Raw genomic sequence first — 25,056 nt, 5'->3', positions numbered from 1 at the left:
GTTCTCGAACACGGCTGGAGGAACAATCGGAAGCAGTTTGAGGCGTGTAAATTCGAAGTCAACGATACAGGGTCCTCTTTCCCCCAACCGTACTAATTCTACGGATTGAAAAAACATATCCTAGGCGGACTGTACTGTTATATGGTACCACACTCTGATACGCTATAGCATAGCAGCACAAGCTGCCTGCAGTAGAACGCGAGGTAGAAGCACCCTGATCGCTGTGGGAGAAACATGCCTGAGATTTGATTGATAAGTCGCATCTTCTGACAGACCAGCAACCTCGAGTCAGTCGCGCCACTCGCTCCGATTACGGCAAAAGCCTTGAGTGAGAGCATTGATTGGATATAATCCTTGCTATGTGTGTACACTCACGTCTCCTTCCTTTCATCCCATCTATTACCGATTAGACACTCTAACGTCCTGCATCCATGAACTCCAATAATGTTCAATCGTCCGTACCCTCAAGCCAAGGCCTTGAAATGTCGGAAATGCTACAATGTCTACACGATATGATTCGTGAGTGCTACAATACAACAGCAAATTATGAGTATGACCAATATCAACCACCTCTGCGATCAGCATACATGTCGACGCGGCAAATACAGGACACCACAAGATGGCTGATTGCTATGTCTAGAGACGTACAACAGCCCTGCGGGACGCCTGCTGGGGAATGGGAGGGCTCCACGAGCACATTAGATGTACCCATCCCTCATTATCTACCCCATTCTACCACACCCGACAACATCCATCTTGCGACGGAGCCTGCCCCCAATCCGTATTTCGATCCACTCAGCGATCTCGCCGCACCGCCAGTGGATGAGTATGCGGCCGGCGACTTGTTTCAACAAAGCGTTGACGAGTGGGACCGGTTACCTGAGCCAATATACAGTAGTCACCACAGCCCATTCAACTTAGTTGCAACAAAAGCGGCGGATAGTGCTCAGGTCAACCTGTACCAGTCGGATTGGGCATCCGTAAACGAAAAGTACGTGTTTTCCATTTTTACACACTATTCCGTGATGCTTATTTCGCTCGTTACAGGAATACAATGGTGCCTGCACCAGAACTCTTTTGCCCTTATACGGAGGCCTTGTTCTCTGAAGGTTCCTCAGGAAACCAAAGCCATAGGTAATATGTTCATGAGGCTATAGATATGATACAGCACAAAAACTGATATTGATGTCATAGTTCCATTACGGAGCCATTTCGACCGCTGGCTGTACCTCGCTATGTCGAGACGGGCGAAGGCTCCTCGCAGTCGTGCAACATGTTTTCCTCATACAGAGAGGCGGAACATAAACACACTAACAGATCCATTGAACCGGATCGCAACCTTGCCTCCGGGTCCCTTACGGGCCCCGTCGAGGCAATGTACGGCCGTGACCAGACTATCAATGGAGGGTATGTTGTAGTGCCGCCTCTCGATTGAAGAGAACTAATGTCAAAAATATTTGAACCAGATGGGAGTGCCGCATGCGCCTCGGAGACGCCGCAGAGGTGCAGAGGTATGTCACATTATGGAATATTTGTTACTAAACGATTTCTGACTTGAGATATATCAGGGTAAGTGAAGCATCGGATTCAAGGTAAGCAGTTCCGAAGATTTGTGTTAGACCATGATTTACTGAAAAAAATGCAGAAGTGGATCGGACGAAGAACCCAGAGGCGATGCGGGCGCAGGACAGGACACGCCCTCAGAGCTAGCCATGCAGGAGTACGCTGGCGGGCGTGTACCGACGAGCAGGGGGAGCCGCGCAACCGACTACCCACGTTATAAGAGTGCTGTGAATCCAGCATATTCCATGACGAGGGTGCCAAACAGCCTGCGGAGTGGGGATGTCAAACCACAGGCTGTGGTAATGGAGGGCGGCCGCCGGTGGACGGCATTGTTGGAGGGGGGGAAGGGGCGTCGAGTTCCGGCGCATCGTCGTCCGGAACGACGAGGGAACGAGTATTCGAAAAGTGAGATTTGATTTTATGCTTGACAAATTAGAAACAAACCAGACTGACCTTTAAACAATCTCAGCCATGGGCCAGGTACACAGGCCATTCAACAAACTCGAAATACTCAGAAGGGATGTGGTAAAGGTAGGGTCCGCAGACTGAAGAAATAGCCTGTGGATCGAGGGGACGTGGGGGCCGAGGGTGCTTGGGACGACGATGAGGACAAGTATTCACTTTTTCCAAACCTTTCTCGGAGTCTTATCTCCGATCAATCGTGGGAAAGGTGAGGACTTGTTCAGAAATAATAAAGTATCTTAGAGCTCGACATCAACAGTAATATAATGATATTTGCAAAGAAAGTTGTCTGGAAGAACTTGAATTAAGAGTTGGAAAGTAGTAATCTACCAAAAATTACAGAAATTACATCATTGGCAATTAAATAAGAGCATTTCAATGCAGAACAAGTCTTGGGCAGTAGATTGAGCGTATCAACACCATCTCGAGGGTATTCCAGTAGCATCGGATTCGAGGACAGCATGGATTAGTCCGAGCATGATCAGTGCATGATCCGAGATAATTAATCAATCACATGTGAGTGATTTATCTTATCCGCCATACGCGACTACTAAATATTAGTTATCGATGTTTGTATATCTAAGCAATCATCTCTATTGTTGTGGGAGTTAAGTCAGTCTACTTACCTACCATTGTGTTCTTCGTTTGAAATAAAAGATAACATGATTATAAGGTAAAAACAATGTCAGTGCATCGTCAGTGCACCATTAATGAAGGTCAGTGTATGTCAGTGCATGTGAGTGCACCGTCAGTGCATGTAAGTGCACCGTCAGTGCATGTCAGTGCAAAGTCAGTGCAATTGCTTGGCGGTCAGTGCATGTGTCAGTGCATCAACTCTTGGTAGTCAGTGTAAAGATAATTCTAGGAGGATAGTAGATTTCTAGACACTTATAATACATTCAAAATCCGTCTAAGTAATCCTGCACTGAACACAGTTTCATTTTATATAAGTACAGACTTCATTTTTTTCACAAATCCTAAGTGATGTCAGTGCATGTCAGTGCATATACATTATATTGTCAGTGCATGTCACTGCCGACTTGCACTTACATGCACTGACATGCACTGACATTTCTTGTTGCCCGCCGTAATGGAGTCTTTCTCCATCTGCAGCAATGATCTTGGGAAAGATATCACATTATTGCTCATGGTAGACCTAGCTGACTACGACACACTGCACAATCCCCCAACCCCTATCTGCTGGAGTATGTCATCTACCTTATTTTGACGCGCATAAGACCTATAAATTCTTTGCAGAGGTTCTCAAGTTTGAACCAACTGGAAAAGTTCACCATACAGTACAATTCAGCAACATCGGCGTGCTCATCATCCCGAAGGTTTGTCTCCATTAGCCAGCATGTTTGAAAGGGGATTGTCGTTGATACAATCATTACAGAAAAGCGACAAGAACCTGATTTCTTCTGTCAACGCACAGCGCATCAAGGTACAAACTTGCCAGTCTTGTATATCCCCCCTTTACAGCTCACAGTAGATTTGTTAGACTGGTCAAACGTGTGTTATGACCACTAGCGAAAGTGGCGGGAACGTCCTCAGCGCACCCAGCGTGGGTGCAAATGCTGATATAATCAGCTGCAAGTTTGACGTTTCGGAAGAGGCAGACGTTGCGTTCGTAAGTGTTTCTTGACGGTTTTTGTTTGAAGATTATGCCGGGTTCTGACTCTGTTATCAAGGGGTTATACAAAGGGGATGGGGAAGATGTTGATCCAATCATGATATGGAATAACATAAGGTATGTCCATCGCCGGCCCTTGCCAGAATCTGTCTAGAAACTGAAAATATTACTCCATAATTCTCAACAGCAGTGGACATTAGTGTTGGTACTGGGATGTAATGGTGTGCCTATTTCAAGAAACATATCCGTTTCGTTGTTTGAAAGGATACAAGTTTGTACGCGTTTATGATTGAATGTTGAATATGGCCGCACATATTGATGTGAGCAGACCGGGAATCGAGGATTTGATCGGAATCGAGCACGAAATCGAGGGAAAACAGATTAGGATATGAGCCTCAACGATCAACGACAGTGAAAAACGAATCATGACCAATAGAAACAAAGAAAAGGGAACAGGCATGTATTTGAACGGAGACTTCGGCTTGAATACCAACGCACGCCAATTGAAATCCTAACTCACAAATAGACGGAAGAATTCTCAGGCCCACGTTGAATGGACAAATGGGCAATCATACGGGATGACATCGAGCAAGCCACTCTGACCAGCAATTCACAATCGAGCTTTAAAACGAGTTTGAATAGAGGCGAAGGAAGGGGGGCGGTGATAGTAGGAAACCAAAGGCAACAGTATATGGCCAGACAGCACACATAAACACAGGAGCGTTCTGAGTTCCATGTCGACTAGACATCCTGAGGGCGAGTTGAAGCAGCATATCACGGCCGCTCGAGAGTCTCTGATATAGATGAAAGCAAGCGAAACGAGAATGAGCAATCTCATAGGCATAAGAGGTGCAGGAGGCGGAACGGCATAGGGGTCGAGTTATCAATCAATCGCGAGTAGCGGTACCTTCAAGTCATATATGCCGCAGACATCCTGCATATGATAGCTCAAGAATGTGGATACTCGCAGTATGGCTCACTTGATAACAGAGAAGGACGGAAAGCACGGGACCCTAGACTGTGCAAGTCTCCTGAAGCACTCCATCCCGCTCGAATGCGTAGCTCTGAGCCTGATTATATGCAATACTGATAGCGTGGTACGACGTGGAATTGGACAGCCTGAAGAAACGCTGTGAGTGCGATGCGGATACGTAAAATGCTTACCTTGATCTGACCGTTTCCACGCACTCTCTCATTGCTCGCAAGCGTTTCCTCAATGTTTATCGTCTCGATATTGAGCCAGCCAATACTCAGCGGGTGTAATAAATGCCGTGTTTTGTCTTACATGCTTGAGTTAATGTTTTTCGGTGATATATCTGAGCAATTTGAAAGGCATTGGGTATTTGAGAATCGTCTGGGGTATGGTGAATCATAAAGCCAGGCTCGACACTGGACGGTTACTGCCATGTTCTATACGACGAGAGTAGATATTATATTTCGAGATGTTGTCCAATGAAAGCGGTCGTATATGGAATACAGGACTCACCTTTGACCTGACTGCGTCGGCACTTCCTCCTCTCTCCTGTTCAAAACTCCCTGACTCGCTTCCCGCTCTGGGGTATTCATATGACTGTCTCCTTATATGGAGAGTGAGGAAGTAGAGAAAAGATATAGGGCATCATATGGGTCCATTTAGGAATAAGAATTAGTTGATGCAGGAGGAAGACGTAGGAATCACAAGTATCGGGATAGATCGGGATGCCAGGAATGACAAGATTTAAGCTCCGCATCCAGACCGCTTACGTATTACTCTTGGCATGCTTTAGTTGCGCTAGCGGCTATCGCAGAATCGCAATACCCTGGCACCCAATACTACTAAGAAATTGAGGAATTCGTGACAAGCAGAGATGCTCTGTAAGAATCCCAGTAATATGGATATGTATTTTGACAAAACCGTCACCTTTTTTCTGTTTCAAGAGCTATATGAGCTCGGCTTTTTCTTCGTGCATACACCTCCGGTGTTTATCGTGAGACATCAGTGATATACGCCTCCTTATCAACACTCAACCTTCTCGAGTGGCAGAGAGTCATATTTAAATGGAAGCAGAAACCCCCATTTGTGTGATAGTTTTTCCCGAAGCAATGATTGGAAATGGTGTGAGAGTTGAGAACCTTGTCCATTCTGTCTGTAAGTTAATAAGGCTAGCTATCGATACAGCTTTCTTTCTTATCATTCAGATTATCAATGATGCTGTTGCAGTATACGGATGAAAGCTTTATACACATAATTGCACATGTCTAGATTATCGGCCAGGACAAACAATCAGTCCACTCTCAGATAGTCTGTACCAACTTTTACGATATCAATTTGCATCATTAAGAACCCGACATTGTACTTCTAGTCCCTCGTAACTGCTTCTTATGCATGAAAGCAAGCTCCACTGGGTCAGTGCCACATACATTAAAATAGCACGGAAACTATCAAATAGGATCCATTCGACTTTTTCTTGAGATATCATGCGAGAATAATTATAAATATCCATCGATACTGGTCAAACTCCGGTTTTCCAAACCTCTCAAATGATAGGCTTCCATTAGAGCCTTTTTGCTTCCCAAGCAATGCTTCGGCGAATCTCGAATGTTACTGGTGGCTTCTGTTCTACATATAGAAAATATCTTTCCACAGGTGCGCCTCATTGTCCCAGAGACAATAGTGTGATTAGCATTAATTAACATTTAGTACGCTTTCATGAGGAAACAGGATGCAGGAACCGAATAAGTCTCTTGTTATTCCTAAACATCAGATTATCTAGATAATGGAGCGTTGAAAGTTCCCGAGGCTGTGACTTCCAATTGCCTATAAAACAATGCCAAGTTGAACGAGTAAAATCAGGCGTAGAACTCTTCTTAACATCAGCCAACATGTCCAAAACTCTCGACTTCTCCTCCAACGAATTAGGCAGAGATGTCACCTTGGTACTCGTTTTCGAACCACACAACGATGGTTCCCTGTACCAGTCCTTATTTCCAGTGGCCTGGAGTACGTTCGTTTATCTTATATCGATCCAGATAACTATTCATATCTCTGTCCTGCAGAGGTTCTCACTTTCAGTGCAGCTGGAGCTAGCCAAGCCTCTGTCCGTTATACCGCAGAAGGCGCATTTTTTGTCCCTCAGGTGTGTTAAAATCTGTTGCAATCTTTTATCTGTAGTATTGACATAGGCATAAAAGACAGCTGGCGGGGATAATGTTTTTTCTATCGACTACAAACGCATTGATGTGCAAATTTTAAAAATTAAACTCTTTGGTTATCTGTAACACTTATGGTCTTTTTTAGATTGGGGGAAAGTGCGTTATGGAGACTGACGATGAAGGCATGAACTTTCTCAACCCAGCGGTTGAGGGAAATCCAAATTCGATGCAATGCGAGATTAATACCAGTCAGCCGTCGAGCGTCGGCTTTGTACGTTTCAAGATTGCTACAGACTCATGATATGTAGGCTTAGCATGTTTACGCAAGGGCACTCTCAGTGGAACCCGAAGCACGGTTGAACCACTCATGTTTTGGAATAAAGTCGGGTATGATTACTACAAACCCATAGTTTATTAAACCACTGACGGTCCTTGTTTCGAACCTGAATTATAGCGTTAGCAATACAGTTTCCCTTAAATTTACGCCCAAGTTGAAGGTATTCGCAGAGCACGATTATCACGGTCAGTATATTACAATATGCTGCTATGGAACATCTAATTCACACCTTTCATGAACGCATGTATAGAGAAACAAATAATTCGAGGAAAAATAGGATCGACTGTTATCCTTGAACAGGACCTCGACGATCTCCCTAGCTCCTCTCAGTGGGTTGTGTCCATTGACAGTGGGACCGGAGAAGTCACTATTGAGCGTGCATAGACGTATATCATGGGAGAGAAATTTGTCAATGAGTAGCTTTGACCTTGTCGTCGATGTTGGTACGGGTCTGCATATTACCAAAACCCTCTTTCTTGTAATGAAATAACAGTGTCTGTTGTAACCATCTCAATCTGTTATGGAGTCTAACCATGGGATGCTCTGTGTCCATGAGTCTCACTAACCACGAATACAAATGACTGGGTTCTGACTGAGGGATCCTGGGGCTGAAGGATCCATAGAGATAGCGAGTACAATGGCAAGCGAGCGAGCGACGGCCAGATCACAACCACTCACGCACTTGCTCACAGTCAATCAAACGTTTTGTTGAAATGATCCAATTTCTTAAGATAAACAATGATCCTTCATACCCAGTCCCCATCAAGCCCATACACCGGTGTACATTCCGTTGATGTAAGTTCCGTCAACGTGACACGTCACGCAGTAAATTGCAGGTTTGGATGTCGACTCAGAGAATGGGCGTGAGAGTATTATATTGCAGAGATTTTGATGTGCTTATGGTTGGTGACTTGCGAAGAACGTAGGCAGGTCGTAGCACAACGTTGAGGCCACCGTTGAGGAAAGGGGATGTAGAGCAGAAATTTCTCTTAATAGCATGGAGGCATACAAACAAAAGACATCCGTCAGCAGGGAATGTCGGTTTGAGACACCTTGGACAACTAGTAGAGATGAAAGCTAAAAGCGAGACTGAGAGATGAACGAGGCCCCGGGAAGCTCCCCTAGGGGCGTATCGACTTTTCGCGGATTTGAGACCTGAGAAAATAGCATTTTACTGTCCGTTTTTCGCGGATTTGAGAGGTCCGGAGGCCTACCTTTGACCGGGGCACTGCGGATTTGAGGAGAAGAATCTGCATGGGCGGCTGGTCTGGCCGGCAAATAGGGCGCGCTGCCAAATATGGACAAAAATTAGTTTCCTTGTGAGGACATAAACGCTTTCTGACTGCCAAAAACAGAAGAACAGTGAAAAAGACTGCTTGAAAAAAGCTGTAGAATTTTTTGCGCCTTTTTTTTTGCTCCTTTGACTCCGTCCGAGGGTGAGAGGAATTACCTAAATAGGAAGGTCTTGGCAAAATGACCGTCCGGTTTCGCGGATTGGAGACCCAAAATCTCGCGGATTTCAGACAAATATTTTGGGTCCGGCGGGGATACGCCTGTAGGGGAGCTTCCCGGGGCCTGATGAACGAGTCAAGAATCAGAAACGTGGTTTGAGCCTTGAGGCTTACTTAATCAGCCGAGAATTGCTGTGAACGGATTTGGAAGGTCATTCGCGCGCTCGGGCCAGCGTACGGAAACCGAGACTCTTCAGGCAATGAGGCGACATATGAAGACTTTCTAAGACATTTAAGCCTTACTTCTTACAGAACCTTGAAATTTAATTCAAGTTTTAGATAATAATATCCACTTGAAATGGAAGAAAAGGGTCTATATTTCGCACATCAACTTCATTGAGTGCAACACAAACAAATTCAGAACATGAGACGGCCTGATATTCTCCCTTTCAACACTACCATATTTACCATACTGTGTTAATACCTGGAGTTGCAGTCTGGACAGATATTTGGTTAGTATGTAAATAAATGTATGTGTAGATCACCTACGCTTCAAAGGAAGCACATGAGCAAAGATGCCTTCATCAACCCACCCAGATCCCAAAGCAAGGAGGGAATCCCTCTCCCGCTCAAAAATAGTGTACCAGTGATCACCGACGTTAGGATTTGAAAGTTCGTACAGTGGGACAGTTCCACAGTCCTTTTTCTCCTTTGCGTACATGTATGCCCTAATACCATTGTTCGCAAGTCCACTTGGCGCGGGGACAGAGCCGTCCGTGGAGAGAACATACTGATAGTCCAATGTAGAAGGGTTGATAAATAAATACACTGGGACTGTGGAGTCCTCCGCCGATGGCCAGGCGCAAAAATTGTCCCCTTGGAAAGTCCATTCCCCAGCATTGGCCGGTACAACGTTGTTGACGAATTGCCAGCGTTGGTCGACTACGTGCGTGGTGCGACCGGCATCCCAGAAGGTCACATATCTAGCAGTTAGCTTGGGGTCTGCACATTTGGATTTCGGTGCAGACTGAAAAATTGAATTAGTAACACTGTATCTATCCCAAGAGGAATAACAAACCGGAGATGTCCCGGGAGCGGTGGATGCAGCTTCGGCGCCGAAGCTCAAGAAGCACAATACGAGTGTGAGTCCACTCTTCAAGATAGTGTTCAATAACATGGCCGGTATGTTGTTGCTTGTGAATGTTCAGCACGGTACTAAAACAGATGAATGCTGGAATGGATGAAATGATTGGATGTATCCCTATTATATAGGTGAACACTTTGATGAACTAAATTTATCGTATAAGCTACTGAAACTTAGAAGCGTTCTGTACTTGACCACACTGTCCTAATGTGTGGACTAGCACTCTTTACTCTATTCTTCGACTCCCCTAGTGGCACAAGCCTGACGGAAATCAAAGATATTTTCTATAATACAGGCATTAATCACCGGGGATTGTGGTTTGCCTGTTCTAAAAGCCTCAATGCACCAAGCTTTCGAACTGTAAGTCAACATTCGATCAGAAAGGACCAGTAAAGAGTCTTCTAAGCAGAGTATCAATAACAACTGAATGTAAAAGCTCATGATCTAAATGAAATGGCTGCGGGACCAAACCTTCTACGATGGATTTACACACAATGTATGTAACACACCGGTTTGACAACAGGCTTCATGATCATTGTCGCTCTATAAGCGCTTTTGCGCTATGAGCTCGTGCAGGCGACAAGCCACGCTTCCCACGGTTCGCCACGCGGCATCGGCCAGCTACCGTCTTTACCTACAGAATACCTCTCCGTCGCCATTTTACCATCCTATAAACGACTAGTAAATGTTCTTTCACAGACAATTCATTACCATAATGTCCGAGACTCTTCCCCTCTTTCTGAGGTCGGTTTGCTTCATGTTTGGTTGCAAGAATAAAAGGGTTTGATTGATGTTCAGTTTAAGTATGATTGTTCATCTATCCAAATTACTACAGTGGAATTTATAAAGCCAATGAGTGACTGAAAATGGAAGTCTCGACAGACTTAGCACTGATAATTATCCATAGAGTCTGTCTCAGAATAAAAAGTCCGGTTATGTCCAAACTCTCAAAAAATGGCGGTTTTGGGGGTATAAATACTGCATCCTTGAGCATTGTTTTGGACCAGCCAGCTTCTCTTCATATCCGCTTGACAGAAGAATCAAAACACTACTGTTTAACAATGAAAATCACAAAACCGCTATTCTCACCGTATCTTCTCTTGTGCAAGCCGATAGTTGCACCGCGTGATTCAACTACTGAGGGGACTCACTTATGGCCAAAGGTATGCAGCTAGACAGAAAAGTGAAACAAGCAGGCTAATTGAGAATAACCAGGAAGTTACCGAGGGCAGCTTGAAATCCGGGCCGACTAGTCAGTTAAAAGTCCGTTGTGTGATCGCATCACCTGGTGCAGTGAGCATCATTGTTAGCAGAATGCGCGCGCATACCGGAGATGACAGGAGAATATTTGGGTTGGTGTAACGCAGATATGGATGTGGTTTGTGGTGGTACAATGTATACATTCAAGTGTGTTCGATGAACCTCCAAGAATCCAGCGTGATAATTCTGGCGGTGATGACCTCAGGCATGCGTCAATGGATGTGGAGTACAGGGAGCACTTTTAATTAGTGAAAATTTCAATTTGTGAAGTTGAATATGCCATGCGGGAAGAGATGGATGAGTCCAGAACGTTGCCAGGTAACTGATCGGTCACGTTTTATTGATTTGTCAGCCGACCGCTTACGAACAGGTCGCGCTCGGGCCAGGAAGCACTTGATAGGACACACCGCTCAAAACCTTGTGATGATGATTCAACTATCATCTATGTTCTGAGAATTCGAAAGGTATCTATCCTATAACTAGGATAACGTTCAAATTGAAGTTCTCATAGTCATTTCTTGTAGCTTCATAATTTCGGAGTTGCGGACCTCATTCCAAAGGGATGCGCTGGATAAATGCTAATCATTCATTTTACGTTGTAAGTCGTCTCTATGATCCCCAAAGCATCAATATAGCTCTCATCAGTCTGTACGAGGCGCTTGAAGGTTTGAAAGCGCTCCAATGACTCCGATCATATTCGAAAGGTTGAAAACGGTCTGGTAGTATTCAAGGTGGGATCTAAACAGCGAGCCTGAGTGCAGACCAAACATCGTAGTGATGAATGGAAAAATGCGCTTTTTCAGCCGCGTTGACCAATGTATATGACGAGGAGCTGTGCTTAGTCGGTTCAGTGCATAATTCTCATGTCGGTTGACATACTTCACCGCTCTTTTGAATTGATCAGATTTTTGCAGGATCCTATACACATTGGTCAGGGCACAGTCTTATTATGTCAATCATCCAGTGTCCCTGAGCAAGAATGTGAAGTCCATTTTAGTTCAAAGATGACAGTAGTCAGGGAATCATTATAGAGGCTTCTCACCCCAGAACATGCCTCATTTACGAAACATGAGTGTTCATTTAATTAATTCGAACGTGTTTACGAAATATTTCTGTAATACCCCGTGTGGAGAAAAAAAGGTATAGATAAAGATATAGTTAAACTCTAGAGCATATATTCCCCATGATTGAGTGAGATGAAGGTCTTTAAGCAATATTATTCTCACAATATCTACTGTAGATGCCCCCGGAACCGACGTAAGTAATTATGCAGTGGTCGATGTCTACACCTGCACATCTTTTTTGTTCGATATTATTCGGCCCCTGGAGTCGTTCTATTGTAATCTTATGCTTCTGGATCAGATATTAGTCACATGTGTTCCAGAAGATTGACAGAATGGGTGAGCGCGCACTGCGTGGCCGCTCTCAGTTTCCAAGCGGGGAACTGGGCGCGGACCGTATCAAGGTGACCTTGTCTAAATTTGCGTCCCGAAAAAGAAGTGTCTATGGATAGGTACAACCATTGTTACTTGTTTCGTTTCGTACAATTGAAAACCATTCATCGGAAATGCATTGCGGATATTTGAATAGGTGGACGTACTGTGTGGATATACTGTTCTTTCTTGTTCGGTAGCAGAGATAAACCGGTAGGATGAGCATGAACGTGGATTGTGAGGCGCAGCAAACGTTTTGTTCTGTTATGTAACCGCGGGTAAAGGACTTCAAGAACCATTGCTACAGATTCAACGCGTGTCACGTTCAACCGTCTATAAAGACAGATCAAATTCAATGACTAGAAACATCATCCAAACTCACCATCCACAAATTCGAAAACACCAATGTCCGGAAACTCCAGAAGCCTCAACTTCACATCCAGTGATCTGGGCAAAGACGTTAATCTTATGCTCATGTTCGAGCCTCCCAGCAATGGTACATTGTACAAGGACTTGTTCCCTGTCTGCTGGAGTACGTCCTTTCTTGTCAATGAATACGTCATGGCTCATTATTTGTACAGAGGTTCTTAAGTTCACCCCCTCCGGAATCAGCGCAGCCAGAGTGGAATACACTGCCGACACCGGTCTTCTGGTTCCCCAGGTACGTTTAGATTCTGTGTATTATATAGTCACAGTGTTAATGATTATATCAAGAGGGACACAGGAAACCTTGTTGCCGCTTCCAATGCCCAACGTTGCCAAGTACGCCAGTTACAATTTTACAGAGGGTTGTGCAGCTCATCAATGGATTATCAGACTGGCCAACTATGCGTTATGAATACTAACGATGCAGGAGATAACTACCTCAACCCCGCCGTAAATGGAGACCCTGGTGTTATTCTCTGCGATTTCCAGACTAATCGCCCAGCAGATGTCGCCTTTGTAAGTTCATAAAGCGTGCTGTACAGATATAATGTCAGATTCTTATCCACACGATCCTACAGGGATTCTTTAACAAGACCGGAAATAAGATTGAGCCTGTATTGAAATGGGACGGTGTTGGGTGCGAATACATTTCTTCAGACCGCCCAACGTGCACTAACAGATTTTGCATTGTTGCTTACTTACAGTGTTGGGAGCACCCTCGCCGTCCAGCTAACCCCGAAGTTGAAGATATACGCTATATCAGACTATCAAGGTTTGTTTTCTATGATTTGATGATATCATTCGTCCGTTAACGGTGTATTTTTATGTGCCATAGAAACCGAACTTGTCCGTGGAGAAATCCGTTCACCACTTCTGTTCGAGGAGAACCTCATCGCCCTTCCCAATTTCTCAGAGTGGATTGTGTCTATCAACCCCGCGAGCAAGGCTGTTGAAATTGCTCGCGGATAGACGTATATTGCTCGAGGGAGTTTGAAATTGACCTCCTCGTTAAACCTGTACCATGTATCTCGTCAATGTCGAAATTTACACACGCTCAATTTCTGACATCAAACTTGCTCATTGTTTTCCATGCTCACTCGGACCCAGTATAGTTTAGAAAATGATTTGAATCTGTTTGATTGTACCATTTCCTACTCAGCCACACATTTCCGAAGGACATTTTTGAGTTTATTGAATTGACATGTTTTGGATACAGTTGATAACGACGCAAAATCTGATACCAACGCACCTTGATGCACAGTGGCGTCGTCTTCTAATTGGTAAGAAATCACTAGTGAATTTTCAAGGAGCGCCGATACGCACCTCCTTGTTGCTCTTAATTAAGAGTAGGATCGCGGCGTGTGTAATTGATGTCCCTGCACACCTACCGCATGTTTACATGACCGTATTTTGCCAATGTCAAGCAATAATAAATGTATTCCCAACTTTGACTTTTATTTGGTAATATATTCGAAGTACGCGAGATATGTTTCTTTAATTTTTTCAAAATCTCCAAACAAAACGCAGAGGAATCATCCTATGTGAAATTTGCGCCAGTTTAGACAGGTACGAATACCCAGTTCTTGGCGCTGCGTGCGGTGTTGGCTTTGACCTGGAATGTGGCGTGTTAGCCTGATATGCTCCCTGCATGGGTGAAATGGCATAGAAAAGACGCACGATGTCATTGTTTTGCTGAAATTCGGAAAGATGTGGTATGAGCTTTTGTATCCTTGAAATTTATGATGGAGAAAAGCCTTACCAAGTCATCAACAGTCCAGAACTGGTCAGTGAGATCGGTTGTCATAAGAGTTGCGAGGTAGGTGGTCGTATCCCCTTTATTTGATGCAGCCATCCTATGTAACAGAGGAGAAAAGGGGAAACATATGTTAGACCTCGCCGCACAATTCTGCATGAGCAACAGGCTGAGAAGACGATACACACTGAGAGACTTGAGCCACGAATTTTGTGGTGGGTGCTGGTGATGCTGGTGCACTTGTAGTGACGATGTTGGGTGAATTGTTGCTGTAGCTCATGTAGAATGTCGGGCTTTGCGCAAGTTGGCCGGTGGATGAGGATTTGGAGAGGATCATACCATCTCCGGTGACGAGCCACTGTGATAGTGTGAGAAGTGTGAGATCATACTGTAGCACATTCTACTTAGAGATGGACAGTGGGTAGACTGACGATCTGAGTGGGGGAGGCGCTAGATGTTGTAGCGAGGGTGGTGATGGTGCAGTTTCCTCCGCTGGACAAGGGGCATGTAACTGCAAAGTTGGATCGCCCATTGACGAGTGTTCCTGTTTTAACGGTGTTGCTGGGGTCCTCTGCAAAGATGACGTAGTTTCCGGGAACAAGGCTAGTAGGTGCTGACATTGTAGGAAGTGCGATAAAACTGAGCTTTGGGTAACTGGAGAATCAAGCAGTTGTTGCGAGTCTGGTATATGTGGCTGCTAGATAGCCTTTATATACTTCTACAAGCTGTAGTTGTGGATCTTGTGGTAGATAAGCAACTGTTCAGTTTCTATTGGTACATGCATCGGATTCATTGCAATACCAAAGTCATGTCTACTGTTACCCACGCGCTGATTGTGCACGTTTCCCACCACATTGAAAACTAGACATTGTGGCATTCAGTATATTCAGATTTACGCATTATTTGTACACGGCGTTTTATGAGATGCGGAGGTTACTTTTAGATTCGACTTTGGGAAGATCCTGAGGGGTGGCTTAATTGGCAACGGCATGTCCTCGGCATACTGATTTAGGAATGAATAGGCACGCTTTGGATAATGATTTCTTCTCGGTGGTGTCATTTTCCCGTCTCCGATGTTTACCCCACAGCGTCCATAGGGTCTATTCAAGTTCCGTTAAATGGTTATGTATGTAAAATGTGGTACAGGTAAGACTTAAGAGTGATTTCAAACCATGGTAACGGCTTGTGCATGTTGTGCAGTCACCGAATCAGCACAAAACCATAATATGCATCATAGATGCGCTTTATGGGCGATATCCAGCACAGGGGATGCTTGGGACACTAGATTTCAGACAGAAAAACATCTAAGCGTTAATTCTGGTGTCATCACTGAATGTGGTAATTTTGTAGCACCACCCCCACCGCAACTTGAAAACTCCGGAGACAAAGAGTCTATTTTTAATGATAGGTGTTAATCAGCTCTCACACGCGTTGGGGGGCGGTGCTCGCATCGAAAATGAATGTCTACTTGATGAAAACAAGCTAACTCGCTGTCGATTAGGATTACTAACCGCACGCTGCGATGCAGCAATCGAATGCGACCGTTGGATTATCTAAACCTTTCTCCGCGTCCGAATAATAGAACTTGAGAGGTAACCGCTTGTCAAGCTTAACACTCACAACAGTGCTTTGTAATACCAAATAAAATCTTTTAGAATCTTGGAAAAAATGGAATTAACTTAGAAGTAGTCACCCGTCAGAACATTTCCATTGGAGGTGAGAGCCAGATTGGCGGTCGGCAGAGACCTTCGGAGTGTCAAACTTTTAATTGCCGATTGATTACCTAATTGACTGCGCTCCCGGTCAGGTCCGAACATTTTCGTTGATAACTTGATAACCACCACCACCACTTCTTCTTCTTCTTCTTCTGCCTCTTCACGCACATACTACGAGAAACTATGAGGGGAAATTAATGGATAAAAAGGAAGACTTTTTCCCTGCAGTGAGAGAGTCAATGTATCGTTCAGTACGCATCTAACCCCTAGACATGCAAAATTCACCGAGCGCAGTCTGCGTCACCATTTTACACGACCAAACGGTGTCATTCACCCATCCGTGTTCTGTCAGACTCACAACGAGGGCCCCTTCTACGATGATTATGACGACGACAAAGCCCTAGCTATGGCATTCGCCATTCTCGTCACGAATTTGAAGAAGTTAGGAGCCTCTATCAACGCGAGTCGACAATTCGCGGTGTTCTTCTTAGAAAGCCTCAAATGCAACCCTACAGATTGAAGCAACATATTTCCTCGCATCGTGATCTAGGGCATAGGTATCCCTCCGAGTTTCTGTCTTTGAACATCTTTTACACCTTGTCAATACTGGAGATGGAATTTCTGCCGCCCATTTCGACCATCTCCATCCATTGAGACATACCGTGCTCGTTCCCCATCTCATATATGGACTACAAAGGGCTATTATGGACTTTTGGAATATGTTATGAACGCGCAGCACTCCATGCAGATCATGAATATGCTGTGCAACTGGTTTTCTGGGACTCCATGCCTCCTTCAGCTGCTGTATCTCTCGTGTGCATTGCTCTATCCCCAGTGGACACATGGACGTTACACATGTTTACACTGTTCTTTCACTATCGCCATCTGAGGCATTTTTTTGCATGTGACCCTCTATCTCACCACGGCGGCCTTGGCCGACCGCGGATACAATGCAACATTTAATCTCCATCGCTCCCAAACTTCTCGGGCGCATCTTTCAATTACAGGTTTTGTGGTCATTCTCCTGTCATAGAACTACCCTCCTATACAAAGTATTCTCCCTCTACATCTTCGATTATCATATATTATTCACGCGTCTTGAACCTCGTCCATGACTCTCAATATTCCACAGGGTCAAAACTAACAGTTTTATGGACTTCACTTGTAAACGGCTGGTTTTGATTTCACAATCTCGGTTTCGAAAACCATTGTATATACTTTGTGCTAAGGTCCACCTCATTTTTAGTAAAGTATTGTGCCTGTGCACATGTAATCCTACTATTGTGTTGGGTAGGATCCGTACAAACGGGGCGTTCGATGCGGACTAGTCGATCTGCTTTATCTCTATCGCTTTTGTACTGGGATTAATATAGACCTGCCACTCTGTGAAAGTCGTGAGGGAGATTAAATTTATTTCGAGTACCGGGGCTGTGCGGAAGGCGCTTTTAATCAGTTTTCCTCCAACGAAATCTGCATAACGCTTAACATCAGAGAAAGACAACAAAAATTGAAGGCAACTGCTATACCTGTGGCGTCGGATACAGCATATATCTTGAGCATCGGTTTCAGCTTGATGGCAAGGGTGCTGGTCCTCCTATTGTGTGGAGCATTAAGTTAGAGAAGCTTTCAGATTTTTAAAAAACCGTACCCTATATCATTCCACAGAAAAAGGGGTTCAATCTTCGTGCCAGCCTTCGTAATAAGCCCCTACTCCGGATGGTTAGTGATTTAATGGATATCAGGATAATCAATGGCTTCTACCTACCACACCGAGATCTGCTGCGGTAGCGGTCATCATGCGGCACTGTATGACGTCTGGATCACCCTCCTCTGGTGAGGTAAGGTAGTTTTGACCATTGGAATCATTGGTCTTAAGCGTGCATATTTGTCCGATCTAAACATTTATAGATGATGTGAACACCATCCCGATGACGAAAGATTGGTTGTACACTACCTGGCATCTTTGTGCGTTTGAGGCGGAGACCAGGTTTCCTGTGCTCGTCTAGAGGGAAAGTGGGTGAGAAACAGGCTGCACAACACAACAATGACGCAACTTGTGGCACAAGAAATCCGGTATCGGCTGTATACTCTACAGTGGCTGCGTTTATACCAGATTGGCTAAAGGACAGTACCTCTAATGTACTACATCAGTGCCATCGTTCAGAGTGAGTTAGAGGGCGACGTCTTACTCCAACAAACAGGGAATAAATCTTTATATAGGGTTCCACCGTTTGGTGCATCAAAAACGAGCAGAAGATAGACGTGTTCTCCAAGATCACTGGATATAAAATTGAGCGCTCTGAAGTCGCTGGCAATATCGATGCTAGCAAAGGTGATTTCTGTCATGGTAGATAGCCAAGGGATGATGGGACAAGGCTCCTTATCTTTTGTATTCGGTGGCTTATAACGTATATGAATTCGCAGAAATACATTATAAAGTAAATCTAAATCTCGGCGGTGTCATAAAGCCGAGCGCTTATATTTAGAAGTCTCAGGGAATGTGTTTCGAGTCGGTGGACATTGCTGGCCTCCTTTCCTCTTAACAAGGTTTCTTTATCAACTTATGATTTAAATTTTGATTTCTTCATGTGTCGCGATTGCTGAATACTGGTGCAACCTCAGCTTAAGAACGCCTCCATGAAAGCTCTCGACACGTGTACCTATGATATTCGCTCACTATTCGGGGGGTAGGCGTCGATTCCCTGTAGGCTATTCTTCGAACCCCACATACAATGCCATGTGACGGCATTGTTCTGCGCTTGGAATCGTGATCTACTGTCTTATCAACGGGTCAGAGGGATCTTTGTCCCCGAGTTCCGCATGTTACCAGTTGTGGAACCGATTTCATTAATATTACATCTCAGTAATCAAGGAACGTGGAAATACAAACGGCTAATCAACGAAGTTCTCTATCGGGGGTTGAAAACAGTATATTTTGCAACAAAAGACGAATTTTCTCCTCCGAAGCCTCCGAAGCAGTGAAGCGAATTAGGCTCTTCATAGAGCCAGATCATGTTTATGTATTGTCCCACATTTGCTATCTTGAAAAACGAGGTTACAAAAATTCACGTAAAGAAGTCAGGATGAATTGTTCTCTATGCCTTTGTTATTCGCTGTTATTCGGTCGCACTCCTTCCATTTCTCTATTCCGTGCTTCTGGGTAAGATTCTTGTCAGGCATTCGAATGAATGGACACATTCGCTTACAATCAAGAACAGGGTGCGTTACCACAGTGTAGTCAGAAAATGCCTAAGTTACTGAAATGTGCACAGGCAGTTATTTCAGGTGAGGATAGTGAGCTCTGCGCGCACGGACCACATCAGGATCATCAGTATCAAAGAGTTCAACAGTTTCAAGTTCAATCATTGATAAAATCCCATCGTGTATACAATCTCAATGCAAGAAATAGAACTACGTAGAAATGAAAAGATGTTAGACATGAGTCACTGCGGCGTGGCTCAAAACCCTGCATCAAGAGTGCATAGCCAGTAATGAACATTGGATGGTCACCGGTGACGTTTTCTTTTTGGTAGGTACAATAACAGAATCAATTTGGATGGTGTAGTGCGGGGTGCAGCCATTGTAAGGGTATGTTATGTAAGTGGGGATAAGTGACAACTGGCATCGGATAGAACAGCTTGTATAATGGTTCTATTTGATTCTATTCGATCATTGACATACTGGTCTTCCGTAACCAACAAGATACCTACACTGGGCCTTTCCACGGTCTTGAACAGACCTATTGAAGCATGGACCATCTTCGAAAACGCTGTGTAATGTAGCCCTGAGCATGGGGATCGAAGCGAAATGTTGAACGCACCTGACCCTCAATTCACCTATAAAACAAGACCAGGATCAGCGAGTAAATACAACCCCAGTACTTCTCTCTCACATATTCAACATCGTTAACATCAACATGTCTGGAAATTCAAGAAGCCTCAACTTCACCTCCAGTGACTTGGGCAGGGACGTCAACCTGCTGCTCATGTTCGAACCACCAAAGAATGGCACTTTATACAAGGACTTGTTCCCTGTCTGCTGGAGTACGTCGCGGTCGCTCACATATAGGTGTATCAGAACCTCATCACCTTTACAGAGGTTCTCAAATTCACCCCTAGTGGAATCAGTGCAGCTAGAGTTGAGTACACCGCGGACAGCGGGCTCTTGGTTCCCCAGGTGTGTTGATATATGCCTCATTTCCTTGCTTGAAGCGCTTCATTTTGAATAATCACAAAGAGGGACACCGGGAACCTTGTTGCCGCCTCCAACGCACAACGATGCCAGGTATGGTCTACACCACTCCTTCAACACACCCTTCTTACGAGTCTAATATCAGACTGGCCAAATGTGTGTCATGGAGACCAACGACGAAGGCGATAACTTCCTCAATCCCGCTGTTGCTGGAGATCCCGGTGTTATACTTTGCGAATTTAAGACTCATCGCCCGTCTGAGGTTGCCTTTGTACGTCACCCGCTATACTGTACTGCTAATGCTACTGTCAATTCTAAGCCGTCTTGAGTAGGGACTCTTTAACAAGGCAGGGAACAAAATTGAACCCGTCATGAAATGGGATGGAGTCGGGTATGCACTCTATCCGACCAAAATTGGTGTCTTCTATTGACATTACACTTCAGTGTGGGAAGCACCCTTGCCGTACAGCTCACCCCTAAATTGAGGATCTACGGCATGACAGATTATCAAGGTTGGTCTCTTCAATTATTTTTGTCATATTCTTAAACAGTGTTTGCATTACAGAAACCGAGCTTGTGCGAGGAGAAATCCGCTCACCTCTTCTCTTCGAAGAGAATCTCATCGCTCTTCCAAACTTTACCGAATGGATTGTGTCTATTGACCCAGCGAGCAACGCAATCAAGATTAACCGTTCATAAACGGAGTTGTTCAAAGGACGCAGTTGTTCTACACCTCGTCGTTAAACCTGTACCTCGTGTATTTTGTCTCAATATTACAACATATATGTTTTACTTTTCACACATTTGCCTGGAGTGAGGAGATCTTACAGTTGTTGTGTGATTCAGGATAGGTTGCTATCATTATTTAATTGAGACACAAAAGAAAACCGGATTTATAAAATGTTTAACGACGAGGGTAAATGCCATAATGTCGGTCTGCATAGACAGCGCACGGGCGCTATTAGTTCCTTTGACGTTCAATTTTGATAGCGCCGCTGTTCTCGTCAAAAAGGACCTCCCATTTTGTCTTTGGAGGAAGATATCCAAGATCTTGATGGAGTAACAATTCCGAGTCCCTTACATTTGAGGTGATTACATCTCCAGCTGTTGGTTGTCGACACCAGTGGCTCCTCTTTGAGTCATGTGTGTATGGTATTGTACAAAATTGGCTCACCATTATAACCATCAACGGCATAAATACTTAAGATTGGAGTGAATCTCAGAGACAGATCATTTCCTGGCCTACGAATGGAAGGTCAGAATATTGGTTGTTCTTCAAAAATGTCTATTGGACATTAGTACACACATGATAGATTTCTACTTTGAAATCGGGCTCAAAGGCGACTGTCCGCCACTGTCAATTAGCCCCTGTAATGAAACATGGTTACCCCAAGCTGAATACATGACATAAATGGAAAGGAGAGAGACATACAAATACGACGTCAGCTGGGGAACTTGTGTCGAAGTGGCATGTGATGACTTTAGGTTGACCGTAAACAGCAGGCACAAGATAGTTTTTTCGTTGGTCATCCGTCTTGATGGTGCACCGCTGGCCAACCTGGATAAAAATGGTAATGAGAACCGCTCATATATTAAGAACTATCCCGTGCACACCTGGCAAGAAACCGTGGGGGATTCAGCATCAACAAGTCCTGTATCGTCCTGTCAATGGAATTGGCGGTAAAGAGTATATGTAAGCACATGTTCATGCTGTCAAGTTGTGACTTTAAACTTGCATTGGGAATAGAAAAAGCGGTTACGCCGCTGTACGTAACTTTTGCTAGGCCTATCATTCCAGCAGGGAGGTTCACAACTTCTATAGAGATTTGTATGGTGAGCACTCATTCAAAACCGTAAACAAGCAATCACGAACTCCAACAGAGAGGGTCTATGTCCTTAAAATTTCCAGGTGAAGAGAGTATGAGTACTAAGTTGATATCCCTTTTCAGATCATTGAAAACAAAAGAAAGTTGTCTTTCTTCTTCAGATCTAGCGTTGGTGGACATTGTGGTTATGGCAGGAGAAGGTGAGGAAGAGCAACAGAATCCTCGTCCATTTTATACGCTTTGTAGTCATAGTTCTTGTGGGTTTACCATTCAAATAAACTCTCGTGTAAAGTGTACGTTAACAATGTACAGCTATGCGTACCCGAGGCCTATGAGTGCAAAGTGCAAGATGCATCCGTCTTGTCTGACATGAAGCAACATCATGACACTGTTAATTTATGTATTCAATTCAATGGACTATTTTTTAGCTCCTTACGAGTCTAGATGGAGTAAACCACAAGAGCTAATAATATCTGTACCTAGCTGAAACTAACAAACTACATGATGTTGCCTGAGTACCTGGAATGTATATCTCGGAAAGCTCATATTCCGAGCCCCAAGTGAGGTGATGGGTTAAACCTCCGGTACTTTTAGGTTCCGGTGTTTATCAGACACTAGGACCTACATACGTACACTGTAGCCATGTAATTATATTAAAAATTGCCTTCTATTTGCACCTGTCAGAAATATTATATTGATTACCATCACACGAGATTCAAATTACAGTGGATGTTGCTCAATTGGCATCAAATGTATGCGTAATCAATGCACGAGGTCACATTGGAACATTGGAAAATAGACTAAAATTACTCCTGTATGTGTAAGTACCAGCACTGCGGGCGCCGACTGCTGTAAGTTAAACATACAGCAGTAAACTTACATGTCTTATGTAAGTTTAGGTGTATGTTCAACTTACAGCATATGTGTCGGGAAAACAAAAATTTAACAAAGACATATTGTGTTTGGTGGCTGTATGCCGACCAAACACAATTACTGTAAGTAGCCTGTAAATAGAATAAACACCTAAATTACACAAATTGTGTTTGTCCGGTGTTAGTAAAACATACACATTTTCTGTAAGTAATACAAACAGCACTTACTATAAGTAAAAATTACACAGAAAGAAAACAATTTGTGTATGTTATACTTACACAAGTTTTTCAATTCATTTAATGGTGTAAGTCTGACATACACAAATAGTGTTCTTTGTGTGTAAATTTTTGTGTGTAAATTTTACTTACAGAAAGTGCTGTTTGTGTCATTTACAGAAAATGTGTATGTTTTACTAACACCGGACAAACACAGTTTGTGTAATTTAGGTGTTTATTCTATTTACAGTCTACTTACAGCAATTGTGTTTGGTCGGCATACAGCCACCAAACACAATATGTCTTTGCTGAGTGTTTGTTTTTCATACACGTCTGCTGTATGTCGAACTTACAGCGAAACTTACATAAGACATGTAAGTTTTCTGCTCTATGTTTAACTTACAGCGGTCGGCGCTCGCAGGGCAAGTCATGCATTCATGACTGACACGATGGGCACCTAACTGTCATGTGGCTATCTAACATGTTAGCTAGGTTGTTGCCATAATATTGTACTATGTTAATTGTCATGTAATTGTCATGTTAACTGTCATGTTTTTTGGGTCACACTCTACCTTGTCACTCAAGACCCAGTAAGTCTCTGTGAACCGTGAATAGTCTTCAAGTCCCAAACTGGCAGTTACATAACCGGTCAACTTGGGGACAATAGTGCTACTCAATTCTCTTTTTTACGATGTTGTTTAATTTTTAAAACCATGTGGAACAGTTTAGCTGACGTTCTTGGTAGTAAAATTCATGTGGTATATACTGTTGGTGTGCTTTTCTGAGTTTGAATGAGCTTAAAAGCGGCCAACATGCCGACCGCAGCAACGGCGTAGTCAAGGAGCTTTGACGCGTCGAAACGCGTCTTTATTTCGCGGCGCGTCTCCTCTTTGCGCGCGTTTTCAGCTATGTTTTCCAATGCATGGCAAGGTGCGCATTCTGTCAACGATCACACCCATCTATAGAAAGCCTCTCAGCCTGTAATCGACGTGATTTCCAATCTTAGTTTGCGAGATGTGAGAACATGGTTGCGACTATTTGCTCGTCGACCGTTTTTGCATCGTTAATGAGGAAAATTGCCATTTTTTCCCAGGAAGTGAGATTCTTGTCCTTATTTTGCTGATATCTAGTAGGTGCATGCTGTCTCTCTAACGCGCGAGTACGCGCCATATTGGAAGAAATTGATATGAATAGGGGGATTCTAGCGAGCATGATTAATACCTTTGAGAACGGCCGTTTGGCATGGGTATTGATGGATTCAAATACCGCCATGATGTGCACCACATGAATTTTATTGTCAATAAATCTTGAAATTTAATTGCAACTTGATCAATCAAAAAAATTCAGACAAATTACTGTTTTCTTAAGCCAATGCCCCTAGTGTTTAATATTGGCCAGGTGGTGCAGTGTTAATATATACACTCTACATGTCCTTTCATTTTTCCCCCAAGTCAACCGGATATGTATCTACTGGACCCCATGGTCTTGAGTGACAAGACAGAGTGTGACTCAAAAAACATGACAGTTAACCAACAGTTAACATGACAATTACATGACAATTAACATAGCACAATATTATGGCAACAACCTAGCTAACATGTTAGATAGCCACATGACAGTTAGGTGCCCATCGTGTGATTTC

At 43.9% G+C, this 25,056-nt stretch overlaps 9 protein-coding genes across 9 annotated transcripts; 5 read left to right on the top strand and 4 right to left on the bottom strand.

Annotated features, from left to right (window-relative positions):
* Window positions 1-431: 431 nt before the first annotated feature.
* Window positions 432-1,979, top strand: JR316_0012726 (uncharacterized protein; the record flags this gene model as incomplete). Its single annotated transcript, XM_047898345.1, has 6 exons — window positions 432-519; window positions 583-991; window positions 1,048-1,134; window positions 1,195-1,407; window positions 1,467-1,511; window positions 1,646-1,979. 6 exons carry the CDS (start codon window positions 432-434, stop codon window positions 1,977-1,979), a joined length of 1,176 nt encoding a protein of 391 aa, XP_047743234.1.
* A 708-nt stretch (window positions 1,980-2,687) lies between these two features.
* On the top strand, window positions 2,688-3,858 carry JR316_0012725 (uncharacterized protein; the record flags this gene model as incomplete). The annotated part of the gene is made up of 7 exons (XM_047898344.1): window positions 2,688-2,698; window positions 3,139-3,230; window positions 3,283-3,362; window positions 3,422-3,469; window positions 3,527-3,655; window positions 3,687-3,775; window positions 3,846-3,858. 7 exons carry the CDS (start codon window positions 2,688-2,690, stop codon window positions 3,856-3,858), a joined length of 462 nt encoding a protein of 153 aa, XP_047743233.1.
* A 2,662-nt stretch (window positions 3,859-6,520) lies between these two features.
* Window positions 6,521-7,511, top strand: JR316_0012724 (uncharacterized protein; the record flags this gene model as incomplete). The annotated part of the gene is made up of 7 exons (XM_047898343.1): window positions 6,521-6,638; window positions 6,695-6,774; window positions 6,830-6,877; window positions 6,936-7,061; window positions 7,119-7,177; window positions 7,245-7,312; window positions 7,378-7,511. 7 exons carry the CDS (start codon window positions 6,521-6,523, stop codon window positions 7,509-7,511), a joined length of 633 nt encoding a protein of 210 aa, XP_047743232.1.
* A 1,062-nt stretch (window positions 7,512-8,573) lies between these two features.
* JR316_0012723 (uncharacterized protein) lies at window positions 8,574-9,755 on the bottom strand (the record flags this gene model as incomplete). The annotated part of the gene is made up of 4 exons (XM_047898342.1): window positions 8,574-8,702; window positions 9,063-9,075; window positions 9,124-9,605; window positions 9,657-9,755. The coding sequence occupies 4 exons, from the start codon at window positions 9,753-9,755 to the stop codon at window positions 8,574-8,576; spliced, it is 723 nt and encodes a 240-aa protein (XP_047743231.1).
* A 3,065-nt stretch (window positions 9,756-12,820) lies between these two features.
* On the top strand, window positions 12,821-13,810 carry JR316_0012722 (uncharacterized protein; the record flags this gene model as incomplete). The annotated part of the gene is made up of 7 exons (XM_047898341.1): window positions 12,821-12,947; window positions 12,997-13,076; window positions 13,130-13,177; window positions 13,232-13,357; window positions 13,420-13,478; window positions 13,546-13,613; window positions 13,677-13,810. The coding sequence occupies 7 exons, from the start codon at window positions 12,821-12,823 to the stop codon at window positions 13,808-13,810; spliced, it is 642 nt and encodes a 213-aa protein (XP_047743230.1).
* A 589-nt stretch (window positions 13,811-14,399) lies between these two features.
* JR316_0012721 (uncharacterized protein) lies at window positions 14,400-15,214 on the bottom strand (the record flags this gene model as incomplete). Its single annotated transcript, XM_047898340.1, has 5 exons — window positions 14,400-14,453; window positions 14,519-14,533; window positions 14,601-14,694; window positions 14,783-14,952; window positions 15,026-15,214. The coding sequence occupies 5 exons, from the start codon at window positions 15,212-15,214 to the stop codon at window positions 14,400-14,402; spliced, it is 522 nt and encodes a 173-aa protein (XP_047743229.1).
* A 2,419-nt stretch (window positions 15,215-17,633) lies between these two features.
* On the bottom strand, window positions 17,634-18,655 carry JR316_0012720 (uncharacterized protein; the record flags this gene model as incomplete). The annotated part of the gene is made up of 6 exons (XM_047898339.1): window positions 17,634-17,779; window positions 17,836-17,903; window positions 17,958-18,016; window positions 18,075-18,203; window positions 18,259-18,338; window positions 18,499-18,655. The coding sequence occupies 6 exons, from the start codon at window positions 18,653-18,655 to the stop codon at window positions 17,634-17,636; spliced, it is 639 nt and encodes a 212-aa protein (XP_047743228.1).
* A 1,570-nt stretch (window positions 18,656-20,225) lies between these two features.
* Window positions 20,226-21,199, top strand: JR316_0012719 (uncharacterized protein; the record flags this gene model as incomplete). The annotated part of the gene is made up of 7 exons (XM_047898338.1): window positions 20,226-20,352; window positions 20,406-20,485; window positions 20,546-20,593; window positions 20,646-20,771; window positions 20,833-20,891; window positions 20,945-21,012; window positions 21,066-21,199. The coding sequence occupies 7 exons, from the start codon at window positions 20,226-20,228 to the stop codon at window positions 21,197-21,199; spliced, it is 642 nt and encodes a 213-aa protein (XP_047743227.1).
* Window positions 21,200-21,817: 618 nt separating this feature from the next.
* On the bottom strand, window positions 21,818-22,506 carry JR316_0012718 (uncharacterized protein; the record flags this gene model as incomplete). Its single annotated transcript, XM_047898337.1, has 4 exons — window positions 21,818-21,868; window positions 21,933-22,058; window positions 22,115-22,162; window positions 22,429-22,506. The coding sequence occupies 4 exons, from the start codon at window positions 22,504-22,506 to the stop codon at window positions 21,818-21,820; spliced, it is 303 nt and encodes a 100-aa protein (XP_047743226.1).
* Between the last annotated feature and the right edge of the window lie 2,550 nt (window positions 22,507-25,056).

This window comes from Psilocybe cubensis, chromosome 12, assembly GCF_017499595.1.
Source record: "Psilocybe cubensis strain MGC-MH-2018 chromosome 12, whole genome shotgun sequence".
NCBI lineage: Eukaryota > Fungi > Basidiomycota > Agaricomycetes > Agaricales > Agrocybaceae > Psilocybe > Psilocybe cubensis.
This window is presented reverse-complemented; position numbering and strand designations above follow the sequence as displayed.